Here is a 17,589-nt window from a genome sequence, read left to right on the forward strand (position 1 = left end):
ATGAGCTTAAATTAATCGTTTTGGTATGTACCCTAAAGTGTGCAACTAAAATGAACGGATGCATAGATATAAAGCAACATTGACAAAAGAATCAAACAAAAAGGGAGGATGCCATAGATAAAATGAAAGACACTCAGACTAAATTCCATGTTATTCTAAAAGAAAATGCCTATTGCCATATCTTTCTTGTCTATAAAGCACATTAAAAATGTTTTAATATCTTCGTAAAAAATAAATAAATTTCAAAATTATTAGAATATACTCTCTAGACGAATGAGATGTATAAAATAAAGTTTTCATTTTAATTTTCAAACTAATATAAACTGTTGCCAAATTCTAAATGCTATTCTTTTAATTAAGTAAAATGAATTTTTGATGCATATGAAAATATTTAAGAATAAACAAGAATCTAAATTAATCCATAACGCAAGAAAATATTTTTAAGGCAGACAGCAGACCAAGCTTTGAGTGAAAATATTAAAAGTTTGAAAATAATTATTCTCACACATGAGAAAAAATAATTTTTGCTTTATTACACAATATTAGGATTGGCATGCCTCATAATATTAGGGTCTATCAAAGGAACACAAGACAAAAATGTTCTTCAAAATATTATTATTTCTTTAAGTCACGAAAGCTGAAATGTAGTTTGAACTTGCCTAGATCAGAAATATAATTAATAAGAGAGAAATACCCTTTAGCAAAGATAAACATGACTCTAGAGAGTATCAAAAATGTACTAAAAGAAGATAAGTGTGTCGGCTTATCGCTTTCTTCTGCCTATAGCTTACAGAAGAAGTAAAATAATGTTTTTAGTGAGTCATTATAGAATAAAATATACTGAATATCATAAAATAAGGACATTAGTTCTAGGGTGAGATAATTATGATTACTTTCAGAAAACCTGCATGAATGTTAAATAATGTAAACATAAACGCGACTGAAATGAAAATTTGGAATGGAAATAGCGGATTATAGTGCCTGCGTGTATTTTGCACCAACTTAAGAAAGTCACGAATGGGCATAGTAATATCGAGTCAGGCTGGTGGGTCGTATAAGAACTTTTTGAAAAACCCCGAAAGAATTTTCCAAAGTTTTTCCAGAAAAACTCAAATGACTTCGAGTAATCCTTAAGGTGACGCCAACTAACAAATTTTACTATTGGCACTCTTATATTATTCATATATGACAATAATGCATTAGAGTTCCGTCGGACCCATTGAAAAATATTGCAACATGAGATAATGCACGGTGAAACACGTCGTCTTACGTTAAATTACAGCACTCTTCAACCGTTCACCATTTGTGAAACCTAAACGACCTAATGTCGTTTTTTTTTAGAAGTTTTACTTATAAATTTCCAAAATCTACGGTTATTTCCATTAGTATCTACGAGTTTTCAGTGTCCTCAGGGTAATGTATGATTTTATCACCTTTTTCTGTATATACTCAGTTTCCGCCGAGAACATGCATCCGTCCGCGATGGAAGGAACGGGAAATACATAGGTTTGAAAAATGGCGTTGAGAATTAGATCGATGCAGCTGTAGTCTGAAACGTTCGTCTCCTCCTCCGCACTGCACCCCTCGGGTTGGAAGGCCACGAAGCGAGGTACAGGGGAGAGGGTGCCTACTTGGCTGAACGGGGTTGGTGTTTCGTAGACTTGTTTGGCCGCGGTTAAAGGTTCCACTCTAACAGCCCACTGGTAAGATCCCTCCTTTCAATCTTTATACTGCGTCACCCATTCCATTACCCACTTTCCATTTTTGAGGGCTTGAATTAATTTTGTTGGAGAATCCTTGGTCTGAGGGGTCGAAAATTAATTACATCCTCCGCACATCACCGACCCGTACAAACACGAACGCCCTTCCCTACTTTCCCCTCACCTTCCCCGTACCCCCATTTCCCCCATCCAGCTGTCCTCCCTCCTCCCCCGTGACCCATATCATCTCACGACTTTCCTCCCTTCCACCCCTGCTGTTCACACCATTCAACCAACCCCCCTGACGCTTTCCGCTGTCACCCTCATCACCGTGGTCCCACCAATCAGCCAACCAATAAACCATCACCTGATAGCTTCCTCGATCTCATCTCCAGCCTGAATTAGGAATCGCTAATTCGTGTTACGAAGAAAATGGGACGAAAATTAAACGTCTCTGAACTTAGAATTAACCTGAATTTTTATCAGTAAAATATTGATTCATTAATGGGCAGTGAACGCAGCAAAATATTTACTTGGTCATCACTTCGGGGTAGTAATTTTTGATCCTAAACAGGCGATCTGCCCCCCAATACAGGACCTACCATCATTCGCTCCCTATATAGCTCACTAGGCGCGGGCTCAGATTTAAACCCAGGCTTTGAAATTGTTGTAGTATATTACTTGTTTATTTGCTGATATAAACATGTGAAAAAACATACAACACAGGAGAAATTTAGAAAGACTATTACATCCACAGATAATAGTTATGCAATCCTCAATATTCAAGGGTAATTGACTGACTAACTGGAGGGGTTTCATCACTTTTACACTACTAAACATTATGGAATGGATTTTTTTACAAGCCTGTTAGAGTTTTTTGAGTTTTCAACTCAGACAAGACGAACATCTTTTTTCCTCGTTATTCGAGTTTAAAAACCGAATACTTGATACTCACTTTTCCATGCAATTAACTGCTGACAAACACAATCGGACAGCTAAGTGGCATAGCTGAATTTTAAATTCACAGAAGTATTATATTACTAATTTTAACATAGATTTGCGCCAAAATTTCACCTCTTAAGATCAAGAACGTCGAGTATACGCTAATTTTACGACATTCTGACCGTATGTTTTCTTATGAGCCACCACAGTATGTATGCCCATTTAGAGGAAAGCGCGGACAATGTTACAGTTCATGGTGAAACGATCGGCGTTTAGAAGAATGAGTAGCAGTGAGTAGCACTCCACGCAGATTCATGGAACCCTATCGCTCTCTTGGCGTGCAGTCCACTCCTGTACTTGTACCACGAGCGATTGGAAACGATGTTTACGTAGCGGAGAACCGCGATAAAAAATGACGCTGTTTCGAGCGGGAAGAGCAGGTTACTGGTATCGGAGATTCAGCTGCGGCATGGTCATAAATTAGGGACAAAAGGTAGCCCCTCACTCCCATTGATGAGTGACCAGTTAATTGCTTGATACATTTATTTATAGGGTGACATACAAGCGCGATATCTCAACGGCACTGCAGTATGCATAATTTTAGATAAAAACCTGAGTGCGTGTCGAGATTAAACAATTTAAATGGCTTTCGCGGTGGCGAGATTTTTAAATGACCAAGAGGAGAGCTAGGTCGGGGTGGATAAGAGTGGGGACAACATGGAGTCAATATTTACTAAAATGACATCAGGGGTGAGCCAGAAAAACGTAAAATTATTTCAAACCTGAGAGATCCCTGAAGCATTTCAACTCTCACTCGCTCACCAATATCGCTAAGGTAACCAAGCGTTTGCATTCATAAGTGTAAAAAAATATATTGTATTACAAAGCGCACAGTTTAAAAACTAGGGATCCCTGGCCAAACCAACTATTTCGTGGGCCACTCGTACGTTGAATTCCTCGGAGGCTCTACATTAAAATCCGAGGGATTGAATTTAATCTCTAATATGGACCCTGCAATAGATAATTATTTTCCATGAATTTATTCTAACGGTCCTAAGTGTACAAAAGCCTAGAGAATTTAATTACTGCTCCAAGCGCACGTGTATAATTTAATTATTAATGAAGATATCAACGGAACACGAAACTAATTTAATTACAAGCTTCACAACGCATGAGAGCGCTAATTGGTTTAAATTTTTTTAATCTACGTAGCATCTGTATTAGATCTTAGAGTCCGTAATTTCTGTAGATTAACTGTGCGAGGAAAAAATAAATGTGTGGCTTAAAAATTATAAATAACATATTTGACACAACAAGTGAAAATGCCTTGGAAAACAGGTAACTTTTTACTTGATCGCTCCTTTGCCCAGTTGTATCCGATCGGTCCTTTTTTTCCTTTAGTTCTTACATGGGCCGCTGGATAGTTACACCATTCATTTGCTCATCAATCAGAGCCACAGCTGCCACCTCGTTGTTCGACTTGCTTCCGCCGAGCAGAAGTGGAAAGAGGAGAGAAGGGTGGGTAAATCCTGAGTTTAGAAATATCAAGCTCCAATTCGAATCCTGTGTGGGCAAACAATCTATCAATTTCGCACAACTGGTGCTCCCTTCAAAAGGTTCAACGCCACGTCTAAACGGGTGATGTAATTGAGAGACAGTTCGTTGGTCGTAGCAACAAGAGCGCCAGAAACAACTTTTGGAAGCTTAACGTCAATTAAAGAAATGAAAAGCTCACTTTCAGCCGTAACCAACTCATTCAGACGCATTACCCTCTCCCGCCGTCAGAGCCCACTCTTTCCGTCGCTGCGTGAGACGAGTTCCCATGACAATCCTTTTATCACTCCATCATTTATTTATTTATCCGTTCGAGAGTGAGAGGCTAGGGTGCCTTTTAAAAATACAGATGAAAAAAGCATCTCGGCTTGACGTGGATTTATCGATTTGGAAAAGCTTATTTAAATTTGGCAGGGCATTGTGCGACTTCGATAGCTGGAAAAAGTGATGGAGAGATATTTTTTTCTTTTTCGAGTCCAGCGTTCTGACACAAAGGCTTGCAATAAGTATGGCGGCTTGAAATGAAATACGATGGAGGACTTTGACCCAAAAACTAAAAATTCATATGGTATAGGTTTAGCTCTCTTGTAATGTCATTGCTGCAGAAACTTGCTCATATTTTTCCATTGAAAAAAAAGGTTTAAAGTTACCTTACCAACTGTGGCGGTTAAGTCCTAAATTTTAAAAATATCAAGCTCCAATTTGAATCCCGCGTGAGCAAACATTTTACCAATTTTGCACCGCTGGTGCTCTCTTTAATTAGCTTCTATTACCCAAACCTTAAGATATCTTTCCGAAGACAGCATACACATCATGAGTATAGACTTAATAAACAAGAGTTGCTACAGTTATTGTTTTAATTATGAATAGATATTAGAGATGGGCATTAATTATTATTGTATTTTGGTCAGATCATAAATTATGATTAAACATCCAAAGTAGTATGAGTAATTTCCACCGCGCAACAACTCAATATATCAATTATTACATACTCGTAATCAGCGGTTTTATTGTATGTAATGCTTATTAGCAGCTCCAATGGGAGGCGCAAACGAAGAATTAATTCATAGTTTTTTAAAAGAAGCTTATCAAAAAGTAGAAAAAGTACAAAAACCATTAATCGAAAAATTAAAATGATTCTCAAACCCCCAAGAAAATTTGGAATGTAAAAACATACGCTTAGAGCATATTAGTGATACATGATCCTCCATTTCCGTCTCACTACGTAAAAGGTTGGACTGTATCAGAATTTTTTCGACTCCATGAGATCATCGCGTCAGGTCTTTCTTACTTATAATTATTCCTTTCAGCGTCTCATCTCTTCCTACTTTCGCTTCATCTCTTCCGGAGCAGTACATTTATTATTCGCTTATTCACGCACCCATTCCATCCGCACAACCCCCCCCCCTTGGAAACATTCACCGCATTCCCACCCCACTTCTCTTTCCCACATCCAAGCCACTCCCCCGTCACTACCCGTTTAATTACGCGGTGGGAGAGAAGAGCGGGCGGTATATGAACTTGACGGTAAACAGAGCCCCCAACTTCATCATTGACGGAGGCCAAGAAACTCAGGAGGATGGGAGAAAGAAATGGCTTGGGTGGAGCACAGGCAGGTGAGATGGGATAGTGCAGCAAGGGAGATAAGACTCGGTGGGAAGGGAGAGGGGAATGTGTTTACGACAATGAGCTTTAAATCGCGAGAAATGAGTTTTAAAAGCGCATGTCGGAAAGCTCGAGCAAAAATTCAAGTTTTGACGAAAGGGAACTGGTAAAACTTGGAAAACACTTGTCCACGGCTGCAATATTTCCCTCTACCTTGAGCCCGCACTCACCGTTCTTGCTTTCATAAAAAACAGAGTGAGAGAACCTCAAAGTTGGCTGTAAATGCCAAGTTCAAACGTGTTTAATTTTCGCCATAAAGATAATCCAAAAACAATTAAACAATCTGTCCTTTAGACAGGAAATGGACCAATAATTTCATTTCAGAAGTAATAGTAAAAATTAATAATCGTGATAGTATTTACACTGTTATTCTTTGGCGATGATAGTTGTAAACACGGTGTTGGATCCTCTAATAACAGCTTGATTCTATGACAGTGGTTTTCATTTCCACTCCATCCATGGTGCTAAATGTCTCAGAGTTCCAAGCATGTTTCACAATTCAGTGCTTAAAGTGTGTTCTAATAATTGTGATGTGAGTGAGGTTAATTCTAATGACAAAACTACAGAAAAACGCCTTAAGTAAACACAATTAGTTAAAAATCGATAGTGATGAGGATTATTGAGAATCAAGCACTTTAAAAAATGTATTTGCTATTCATTTATAGTTCAAAATCTGAGCACTAAATTCTGAAAATTTGCTTTTTCCTGCAAATAATCTTTATGATAACGCAATAGCATCATTTAAAAGATACATGTAGTGAATCCCTTTACCTATATCTATAAAAACTACAAACTGATTATTACACTAGGCCGTAATGAAAATTTAAAGATAAAGCTTAATTGCTTTTGATAAACAAGAGAACGTATTGGAATTCTAGAACTGGAGAACGTTCTGGAATATAATGTTTCGTAATAGATTTCCGATCGATACTTTGATGGCCGAGATCCTGTCTCCCGAAGATTCATATAATCGATTCACAAAGAATAAATATATGATCAAGGAAAAAGCCATCCGACAAAGGTAGTACATAGGTAGGTGATGGAAAGGCTATGCTTTCCTTAAGAATAATTGTTTTTTTTGCTCTCACCTCTCATCTTGCAAGGTGAGTATAACGCATTATGAGATTCCTATGGCCAAAGTGATCGCGATAAAACCGGCTTTTCGAGATCATCACTTCACTTCTGGTGCATCAATTCACTTGGAATATTTCAACAAAAATACTATAATTAGTCAAAACTGTTTAAAAAAATTAAATAGGCCATTCGTTTTGGATGAAATTATGGGCGTAATAATACTAGCCTTGCTCTCATCGTGGAATAAGACTGCGCAGAAATGAAGGGCGAAGATAGTTTTCCAAGTATTGAAATCCAGCGCTCAATATAATACAAAAACCTTCTGAGAATTCAAAGCAGAAGAAAAATAAAAAAAAGAAAAAGTCCATAAAAAAATACGTCAACAAGCTTATGCACATATATTTAGATGAGTGCGAACTCCACTATCCATTCAAGTGTGTAAGCTTTAAATTTTGTAAAAAGAAATCCTGCGGTTATAAATGTGGCCGATGTTTTCAGGGTAACCATAGTCTGCTAATAATCTGATAAATGATAAACAAGCAAGCCAATATATTATAACGACGAGATTTGAATAATACAACCACCAAACGAGTTACGATAAGAGGTCTCACTTTGAAAGCTTTTTCATTTTTCAACGCATAGTTGATGCATCAGAAAAAGCATATTTTTAAACTTATTCTTTTAAATCCAACGCTGTATTTCATATCATAAAATGCGCCATAAATATAACGACCGGCGTCCAGAATAGAAGCTTCGTGAAAGCCAACTGTCATGGATTATCAGTGGCCTTATCGCCGGGTTTATTTCACTTTTCAGGCGGATCTTCACCGCGCCCGGCTGAAAATTCAAAAGCGACCCTTTCCCTTTTTCCCCCGGAGTCCGTGGAAGCTTTCAGGGAAAGCGAGAGACAGCCGGGAGAATATAGTTTTCCGAGAGTGAAATGGGCACGCGAGAGACGCACGCATGTCCGCATACATATACACCCAATGTGTACACACATAGCAAGCAAGAGGGAAAAGTGAGTAAGGAGCCGAGGTGAGGTGATGGCAGTGGAAGGAAGCCGCTGATAAAAATGGGAGGCCAGAGGAGGAGGCCAACTTTTGGTCTAGTTTGACGGAGGACGCCTGCGCGGCCGGGAAGTCGGCGTGATTTAGGTCCGGGGACGCAGCCCGGGGGCGAAACAAAACACTATATTTCGAGCATAAATCCACCGAAGGAAAAAGAGGTTGGGGAATGGAGTGGTGACAGTGCAGAGGAGGGGTAGGATGTTGAGTAGGGAGGGGGGGCGAACTGCGCGAAGTTGCCTTGAAATGGCGGAACAAAACTACTTATTTCCCGCATGGCACGAATTCAGGGGAACAGTGCCGTCGGCAGGGGGCTATTTATTCCACGATGCGGGTAGAAATAACGATGACGGGCCTAGAAAAAAACAGTTTGTCTAAATTTCTATCCAAACAAACCGAGAAATTGGAATATTGGTTCTCCACACGAATAACATACCATTACACATGCTGTTCCAGATGGAACATTCGTTTCCTCGTTGTTTATGACACTTGGAGAGAGATAAATTTGCAGGAGAAAGTTGGGATCACTTTTTAATAAGAAATCTCCGGGAAATGAAATCTTGAAATATGATCATAATATACTTTCAGATGCTAAAATGTAGGGACCACCTGCCGGCTGCTGCGCGTGACAACACAAATGGCTAAAATATAATACATAATGATGAATAGTGCCACATGCGGCAAGCCTAACGGGAACATCAATGATACTTCAACGTCTCCCATTATTCACCGACTTAATATATCGCCGTTGAACGTCACCCGAAGCCTTCGGACTGAAACACATTACCCATAAGTGCTCCAGCTGACTGATTGGAATCATTGGTCAGTGCTCCGTTCAAAAAATGTCTAATAAATACTAATCTATGCTCAAAACACATCCGTTAACAAGAGTAAAGGAAACATTCTAGTAGAAATTTATCAGCGATATTCTATTTAACAAAAATACTCATATTATTTAAAAATTTAAGCTGTGTTTCAGATCTGAGGAAAAAATTAATACTTTGCCGATGAATAAATTGATTATTGTGAAATTTCTAGTAAAATGAGTAAATTGCACCACTCAAGAGAACTTTCCGAATGAAAAAAATATTCTCATTGTGTTTATAGGAAATTAGACGAGACGAAATGCAGAATGGAATATGCTGGAGTAAATAGAATAAATAAATCCTTACCTTTAGTACAAATATCTCTCCTGTCGTTCGGTTGATGTCGAATTTGCTGTTTGCCGGGTTGTCTGGATCGATTCCTTGACCCGTTAAGAAGTACACAATATTCTGAGGTCTGTCCTTGTCGCCGTCAGTTGCTGTGACCTGTTGTTCGTCAAGCGCAAATAAGAAAGAGGATTGTATACCATGGCAAGATGGTAACGGGGCAGGAATGGTTATGGGAAAGAAAAAAAGAAAATTAGTAAACATATAGTACGAGAACATAATATCAAATAATATCTGTAATAATAATTTATAAAAGCCAATGCAATGAAAATGATAGCATTAAAATTTGTTTTGTTTTACTCATAATATTAATATGCCAGCTTTACTTTCATTGTTGATTGTAAATGTAATGATATTTGCTTTTCTTGCTTTTACTTTGATTAGAAATTAATAGCTTTCAAATACATCAAAAACAAGCATGGCAGAGTGACAAGGATATAAAAAAAATGTCACTCGCAACAAGAGATAGTTTAAATATTTAATATTTTGGAAGTTATTAACTGCAAAATATTGCCTTAAAATCTAAACAATAATACAGTACCTGGGGGATCGACGATATGATAACCAAGTTAGAAATCTATTTTGAAAGACCATGTTTACAAATGAATGCTAAATATTCAACTGTTAGGCTCAGTTCAATTCACCGATGGAAGCTTAAGGCTATTATGATAAAACATTTTAGGAAAAACCTCTTTTGAAGGAAAGAAATTGCTGACTCTCTGAGGAGCTTCATTTTATTTTTCATTCAACTGCTATTATAATGTAGAAATTGCATCCCTCCAAAAATAGTGATTTGGCGGGATAGTACCGGATGGAAAGGCATTCAGTGACTGTAGATCATCATCATCATCATTTTTCACAGAGCTTACAACTATTAGTTCTTGAACGAATTGGAAAAAGATATTCACTTCGCGTAGGACAAGCATAGCTTGGGCACTTGATTTCCTCTCGTCATCGAATTGAAGTACTTTGCCTACCTGGGAATTATTCAACTTCAGCAACGACACATCCACAGCTTATCACAAAGGAACGCGATTGAACAAGTGATTCGTGAGAGTAATGGCAAAATATTAACTCGCAAGAGCTGGATAAAACGAAGACATTTCCATGCAAACCTATTATTTTTCGTCCGCTTAGGAAAAAAAAGCACGAAAAGATGAAAAAATCCACATTCTCAGGATGTCAGAGCTGAGCTGCGTACATCTTGGCATACCTTTTTTTTATATTTTCGTGTACTTCGCTCCCGAATGGATTTTCGGAAGCGAAGAGCTCTGCAACTCCCTTTTATTTCTTCTCGAGAGTCGTCTTCCTCATAAGCAAAGGGATCCATCATTACGATGAGAAATGATTTCGTCACGAGTGGATTGGGAAAAGAGTCTAAACTGAAAAAATAAGTGACACTCGTGTTTCTCCTTAAGTATCGACTGCTCAGATTCACGGTGTGTCCTTATGAATCGAGAATAATGGCGATATTGAATCTCATCTTACCCACTTAAAGTCAACAGTAAATGACGAAAAAATTTTCGAGAGTAGATATGAAAAGCTTTCATTGACGCATTCGAATTTCATAAAAAAATCTTTCCAGCACTTGATTATCGTCACAGAACCGGAAGAAGAGAAACGTTGCAGCAATTCTACGGAATAAAAGGGAAGAATTACGATCGCTGAAGAATTTTTCGACTCTTTGAATAGATTTCTTGATTCTATCTCCATCGATTCTAGTCGAAATGGCAACAGGATATTTTTTCAAATTCCTATTTTGCTTCCCGTTACTAATTACTCTTACAGACGGTATGCTTTTCCTTCCGAACTTTTTTTAGAGACTTATAATCCAGAAGATCTTTTCTGTGCATTTAAACAAAACCTTTCTTCAGACAGAAAACTCGTGTTCAACCCATACAAAGTCCAATTAGCTCAGAACAATGCCTACTCAAGAAGCTGCATATCACCCCAGTTTTTTAAAAATACAACCGTGAATAACTTGTTGCAATAAGGTCATTGTACTTTCCTTCCATCAGCTGAACACGCAGAAAATAGACATAAATTCCTCCATGTGATTCCTTTCATGAAATTTACACTAAAGATCCAGTCAATTTCATACTCTAAGCCTGTATATTGCTTCATCTACCATAAATACTTTAAAAAACATTTATTAAACTTTTTAATCTCGAAGAATGACGTTTGAATAATATTTCAGCTTAATGGGTAATTACATCAGTTTTTCCAGTACACTTAACGGTTATGTTATATTGCCACTATGACACACAGAAATTCGTGAAAAATGTGAATTCCAAATGGGATGACATAAATAAAATATGGCGTACACGAGAGGGAACAGAATCTTGGGATATTGAAACCCTACCTTTTAGCTAAACGCTACGGATAGAATATAAGAAATAAAAGGGCCCCTAGGCGTGATATAATGCTATACATCCCTTTCAAAAAAACCGAAGTTCAATATTGACGATGGCACAATGTTTGGCCCGCGCATAATTTGAGCGGTAGGCGGGGGAACTTGAAGAAAGTAAAAGTAAGGGAAAGCGTCAGATATAAAAAAGTGACTACATGTTCCTTGAGAAAATTCCCCATGGCCAGAGAAACGAAGGCCAAAAACTTTCTGCGGCATATAGGGGAGCCGGCCTACTGCAAACGTCTCTCAAGGAGAGGAAATAAATTTTTTTTCGGAGACCTGCGGGAGAAAACACTGAGAAGGGGAGATGTGTGGAGTGTGTTGATATGAGTCCGTAAAGGGGTAAAAAAAATATACATAAAGACTTTCCCCGTTCATCGCTAGCGCAAACGTTCCAGATATCGAGTCGCTGAGGGGGAGGAGCATGGCGAGTCTGGCGGGCGAAGTGGAAGGCGAGACGAGGGCGAATATTGTTTGTGAAGGGTGGGCAGTGGAGGAGATTCCGAACGTTCATTTCTATCTCGATCTTGTGGGATACTGAATGGAGTGACGAGTGGCAGTTGGATGCATTGAAGTGGGGGGGGGGGTGCGAGTGAGGGAAATAAAGAAGAAGGGACATAAACGAGGAAGAATGAAAAACATTACGAGTGGAACGAGATATTCGGAGAGTGTTCGGGAGGGAACGATTATGGGCTGAAAATTACGACAAAGGGATCTGACAAGCGAGGGGTGGATAGAACGCGGAGAGATGAGCAAACGAAGCCGGAAGGAAAAAGAAGCAGCACAGCATATTCGGAGGGAGCTGTTCAGCCTTTTATAAAAGACATCTCCCTGAGAGCATAAATTGAAATTAAAAGCACGATTAATCATTTCGCCAGTGAGCAAGAAAACAAATATGTGTGGGAGGTACAGGAAAAACAAATTCTTCGTGCCAAATACAATGAATACCCAAATGAGTAGCAAGTCATAAACATAAATATGCAGGGAAACAAGGATTTAATAATTCAGGTACCACATTCTAGAAAATAAACTCACTTTTTGAGGCACGGGACTATATTGAGATCATCACTCAGGATTTGCAAGTTCCATCTGATTAAAAATGCTATCATAGATTCTAGCGAAAAAAAGTACCCGAAGTGAAGTAAAAGAAACTTTTACATTAGGGAACATATCGGGAAAATTCACGCCGAGAAACTCAGTAGAAGGCCCTAAAGGAAATGTAGCTTTCGACTGAGAGGTTTGCCACTCTTGATGTTTACAATTGCCTCATGAAATGTAACTATCGCTTATGAAAATAAAATAAGTTCCCATGGATAGTATAGCGTCGAATATCAAGGCCGAGAGAGCCAAAGGTATTGAAGTCAAAATAACCACGATGACGGAAAAGAGCTTAGAGTGGGAGATGATACCGCGTAGCAAAAAGAGCACGAGGGAAGAGTGCAGGGAAAGAATGGAGGTCATAAAAAATGGCGCAGGGAATCCTCGACTCTTGGAGTGGGACGGACGGACGGACTGGAAGAGAGGATTTTCGGAAAGTTCTGCGGGGCGGAGCAAACACGAGGGCGAATCGGAAGAGGGGGGCGGTTGCAGAGGGATGGAGGGATGATTGGGGAACGGAAAGGGACTGGCCGGGGTTGAGAAGAGGGGACGTTGAAGAGGCGGAGGGAAGCGGGGGGAAAGAGTGGTGGGGACGCAGTTTAAAATAAAAGAGTTGGGTATATAAAGAGACCCAAGGAAAACAACATTCCCTCTCCACTCAGAGCGGGAAGGCGGGCGGTATAAAAGAACTGGAGCGAGGGTGGGAGCGATGGGTTTCAGGTTTAGGGGGTTTGTTTGTCCAGTGTCGGCGAGGTGGGGCAGAATCAACCCGCCCATCTCTCTACCTTGCTACCTCACCTCCTTCCGCCTTTCCGCTCCTTGTCCACCAGAGCGCTCCCCTCTTCCCTCCCATGCTTCGCCCCGCCGATGCCATCCCGCAATCTAACCCCAATATTTCCCGAGATTTACTGGATAAGAACAAACCCGGACTTCCGCTTCCTTATCTTCTCGAACTACAGTTCCTCTTCCCGACATATAAGTTTTCTATTTAACGAGGAAGTGCGGGCAAAACTATTCTTTTTTCTCTCCGCTCCTTAATTTTCCCTATACCACTTTCTACTAAGTCACCAAGTTGCTAAGGGAGACAGGAAACAGGGCTACATTTCAGTGAGAGCTTGGAAATGACATGGAACAGAAATTTTTCAACATTGGAAATTTGATGAATTATTTTATAAGAATGCTTCATATTGATCCAAGATTAGCAGAAATGAAAATGGACCTGGGGCTCCGAGCATTCGAAAACCCATTAGACTTTGTGTCGTGTCGTATGAAAACATGCATAGGGACGGGTGTTAACGAAACATGGTTGAAAAAAGCAGAATGCTCAGGCGGTTAACAACCTTTTTAAGTTTTTAGTGAATGGGAAACATGGGCATTGGTACAAATGCCTTGAATGAAAAATGGTAATTTAAATTCATTCAATCTTTACCATGAATAATTATACCGCAGCCTAAATCTAGCTCAGCTCTCTCCCTTAACCTGTCACTTTTTTCTCTAATATTTCTGTGTCATTTGATGGCTTCTCAATATCTCAACACCCTCAATCCTCCCCATATATCCTGCACCCTTACAGCTATCATTTGATCCCTTCCACTTCATCTCCCTACAAATCAAGTTAATCCACATAATGTTTGCCTGTTCACAGCTCCATCGTAAAACCACTAGGTCCTTTATTCCTAATGTCCCATTGGATTTAGATGCCTATTGGTCAAACTTGCAGGATACTTTCCTTTGCAGCATATGCTTCCATCTCTCCTATTTGTCAGACCAACAGAAAATCAATTCGATCGTTGCCCAGCCTCTGAAGATACGACGAGCAGTGAGGCTACTTTTAAACCTACCATCATTGATGAAAATCTTCGCATTCTTGGCCAGAGTTTTGGAATTTTCATTCACCAGCCCTTGCATCAATATGACTTCGTGATCAATTGGGATACATTCACGTATCCTATCAGTCTGAATGCGACCAAATAATTATAATTTAAGATTTAAAAATTTTAAATTGCCAAAAGAACTGGTTCACAGCCATGGGCGGGATTTTCTATGACTCGCTAAATTCGTAGTGCAATGGATTTGGTAATCATAGGGCACGGAGACTTATTGAACTGCCTCAAATCCACAGAACTCTATTGCTCGTTCTCTTTCGGAAAGTTTTTGGGCTATTCAAATTGGTATTCTCAAATCTTTTATTTTATAGACCTTCGTCACTTGATTCATGGTTTTTGATACCTGATAGACGAGGCAGCATGGGAATACGAAGATTATTTCTCCTCTTAATGCGAGAAATATTTATATTCCAGCACGTAAAAAACTCAGAGATTTTTTCCTCCTACGTCTCTTTCTTCTACACTTGTTACTTCTACTTGTTCAACTTCGCTTGTTTGATTCGAAGGAAACGTGACCACCTCCTGAGAAAGGGATTCACCGATAAGGGGATATTAAAGAAAATCGTAAAACAAACGAAGGCTGCCGAGTTATGGGATTAAGAGAGGTTCAAGGTAGGAGTTTTCCACGGCATAAAAGGTTTTCACGTCGTTAAAAATTTCTGCGAGTCTTTTACTTTTCCATTACTTGAGAAACCTCACTCCATCATTGGGCGATGGGTCAAGCACCTCAGAGAGACTTAAGTGAGGAACTGAAGCGTTTTGAAAAAACTTAAATGTGGAGAGGAAACTAGTTCCGAGGATTTTGGAGCCGAGCGAACACTCTTATGTTTCAAATAATCAAATCAAGTACGACATAACAAAACCTCATTATTTTTTAATTTAACTGTAGTTTTACATATAGCCCTGCTTATAAGTGGCTGCGCTGGTAAAATTTGATTCATAAAAACTTCATCATTACACATATTTAATAGGATATATTAAAGTATATAAGCAAGTTAATTCACAGCAGATTCAAGTTTGACAAAAGACTAAATGTTTTAGAATGAGGGAGAAAAATCGTGTATTATTCAAACTGATCACAAAAATGGCATGCTTGAAAATAAACATAGTTAAATATAGTATTACTTTTTTCACGAATTTAAGCATGGTTTCACCCGTCTGTAACTTCTTCATAATTAGCCAAACTTTTACAGACACAACCGATAATAGACCAAGCAGTAGTGTACATACAAATATATAATATAGAAGAAATACAATTTGAATTGCGCGTTCTAATAGTTGTCATAAAAGAGAATTCAAAATCACCGGATTAGGAAACTATAGAAGATTGAAACATTTAATCTCAGTGTAATCCGACAGTTTGGGCGGATTGTGGCATGATCTTCTTTTTTGATGTTTTTTGAGTCCTTCTTTGTCGTGAGTTCTTCTGAGTATTTCACGCGGGATGAACCCAGGAATAAATGTTTCACTCACCTCTTTAGCAGTTTGAAAAATTAATACCGACCAAGAAAGACGGTAATATAATAATCCCTTGGCCCTCCGTAATCAGATAGCTTTGCATTTTCACAACTTTAATTTAATTGCAATTGAAACTTCTTTAAATGTGGTCAGGATAATTTGCGATGAATACAGCTTGTACTGACATATGCTCATTTTTCTTCTTATATCTTGAATTGATAGCGGTTCAATGCTATACAATTTCCAATTTCCTTCGTACTCTCAATTAAATGTTCAAACACATAAAAACAAATATACCGCAAGATGCGAGTAATTTACCACAATATTGTATCAACGTTAGAATAACATAAACTTTTGATATATCAAATACACCATCAATTTCTCCCTTCGGTTAATTATTGGGAAAATTCAATAGGATTCTATAAAAGCAATATATTCTCCCAGTGAAAATATTGGGTCAATATCCCTTAATGCCTTTCTAATGCTGTCATTAGGGCAATCAACTCGCTAGCACCTGTTCATATTAAATGTAAATCTCACAGCATAAACATAAATTAGACACAAGAGACGAACGAGTTACTTTCTAGTCGATGACCATAACATTAGGGTACGTTCTCCTTAAAACCACTATCGGGGAGATTCATAAAAGTGCTGGAGGAACGAAAGTTGGAGGAATAAGTTGGCTAAAGCAAGCAGGAAGCCAATTACTATATATACATATGGATAATTTGTACGGCATACCATTAAGAGGTCTAAGGAATTCTCATTGATTCCCTTGAAATTACTCAAACCTGTTTCGGTTGTTTCACTGTTTCGCAGGTTTCCTAAGCGCTGCGTCGCTTCTTTCGGGTTTTCACCGCGTGAGTTGGGTTCAGTAGATGAGAGTTTCGCTGATTGGAATATTAGCAAAATTGTTGTCTACTAATGCCAATGAACGCAATGGAAATTCAAAAGAATGGAGATATCTGCTTCTAAAGTTATCATGACGGAAATATCGTTCGCCAACGAAACACCTGAAAATTCCATCATTTGATTTTCACTCGCTGTCCGAAGGTTTATTCACGCCTGTACACTGAGTTACAAAATTACGAGGTCAACAGCAACTGAAATGATTAGCCTCCAAGCAGGCACCGAAGTGATGTAAATATCGGATGATCGGATCTCCGATTCTCCTTTCATGACGGCAGCTAAAACATTTGTATTTAGCTCTCTCTCTTTCGAACTAGTTTATGGTTGAATCATTAAACACAGATTTAACTGCATAGGAGACCTATAAGCAGTAATGAAGCTCTTCAAAGAGTTATATTCAAATACACACTGTATAATCACGCTAAAAGAAAAATCCCAGGTGGGGCGCTAGACCACAGAACGGTAACCTATGCTTAAGGTCTAAAGATCTCATCTCCCCATTTACGCTGTCATTTAATGGAACGAGCAGCCAAACTAGTTTTCATAATGCTGCTGAAGTTGTCTGTTTTGATTGCACGATTGAACTGAGTAGAGCCTGCGAAGTTAACTCCTATTCTT

General features: G+C 38.8%; 1 protein-coding gene across 1 annotated transcript in view; it reads right to left on the reverse strand.

Moving 5' to 3' along the window:
* Positions 1-17,589, reverse strand: part of CadN (neural cadherin) — a 1,574,690-nt gene that overhangs the window by 76,432 nt on the left and 1,480,669 nt on the right. Inside the window, exon 19 of the mRNA XM_071591874.1 lies at positions 9,172-9,309. Within this exon, the coding sequence (XP_071447975.1) occupies positions 9,172-9,309 (138 nt within the window). The remainder of the gene's footprint in view (positions 1-9,171; positions 9,310-17,589) is intronic.

Source organism: Hetaerina americana, unplaced genomic scaffold (assembly GCF_022747635.1).
Source record: "Hetaerina americana unplaced genomic scaffold, ioHetAmer1.1.p SCAF_5, whole genome shotgun sequence".
Lineage (NCBI taxonomy): Eukaryota > Metazoa > Arthropoda > Insecta > Odonata > Calopterygidae > Hetaerina > Hetaerina americana.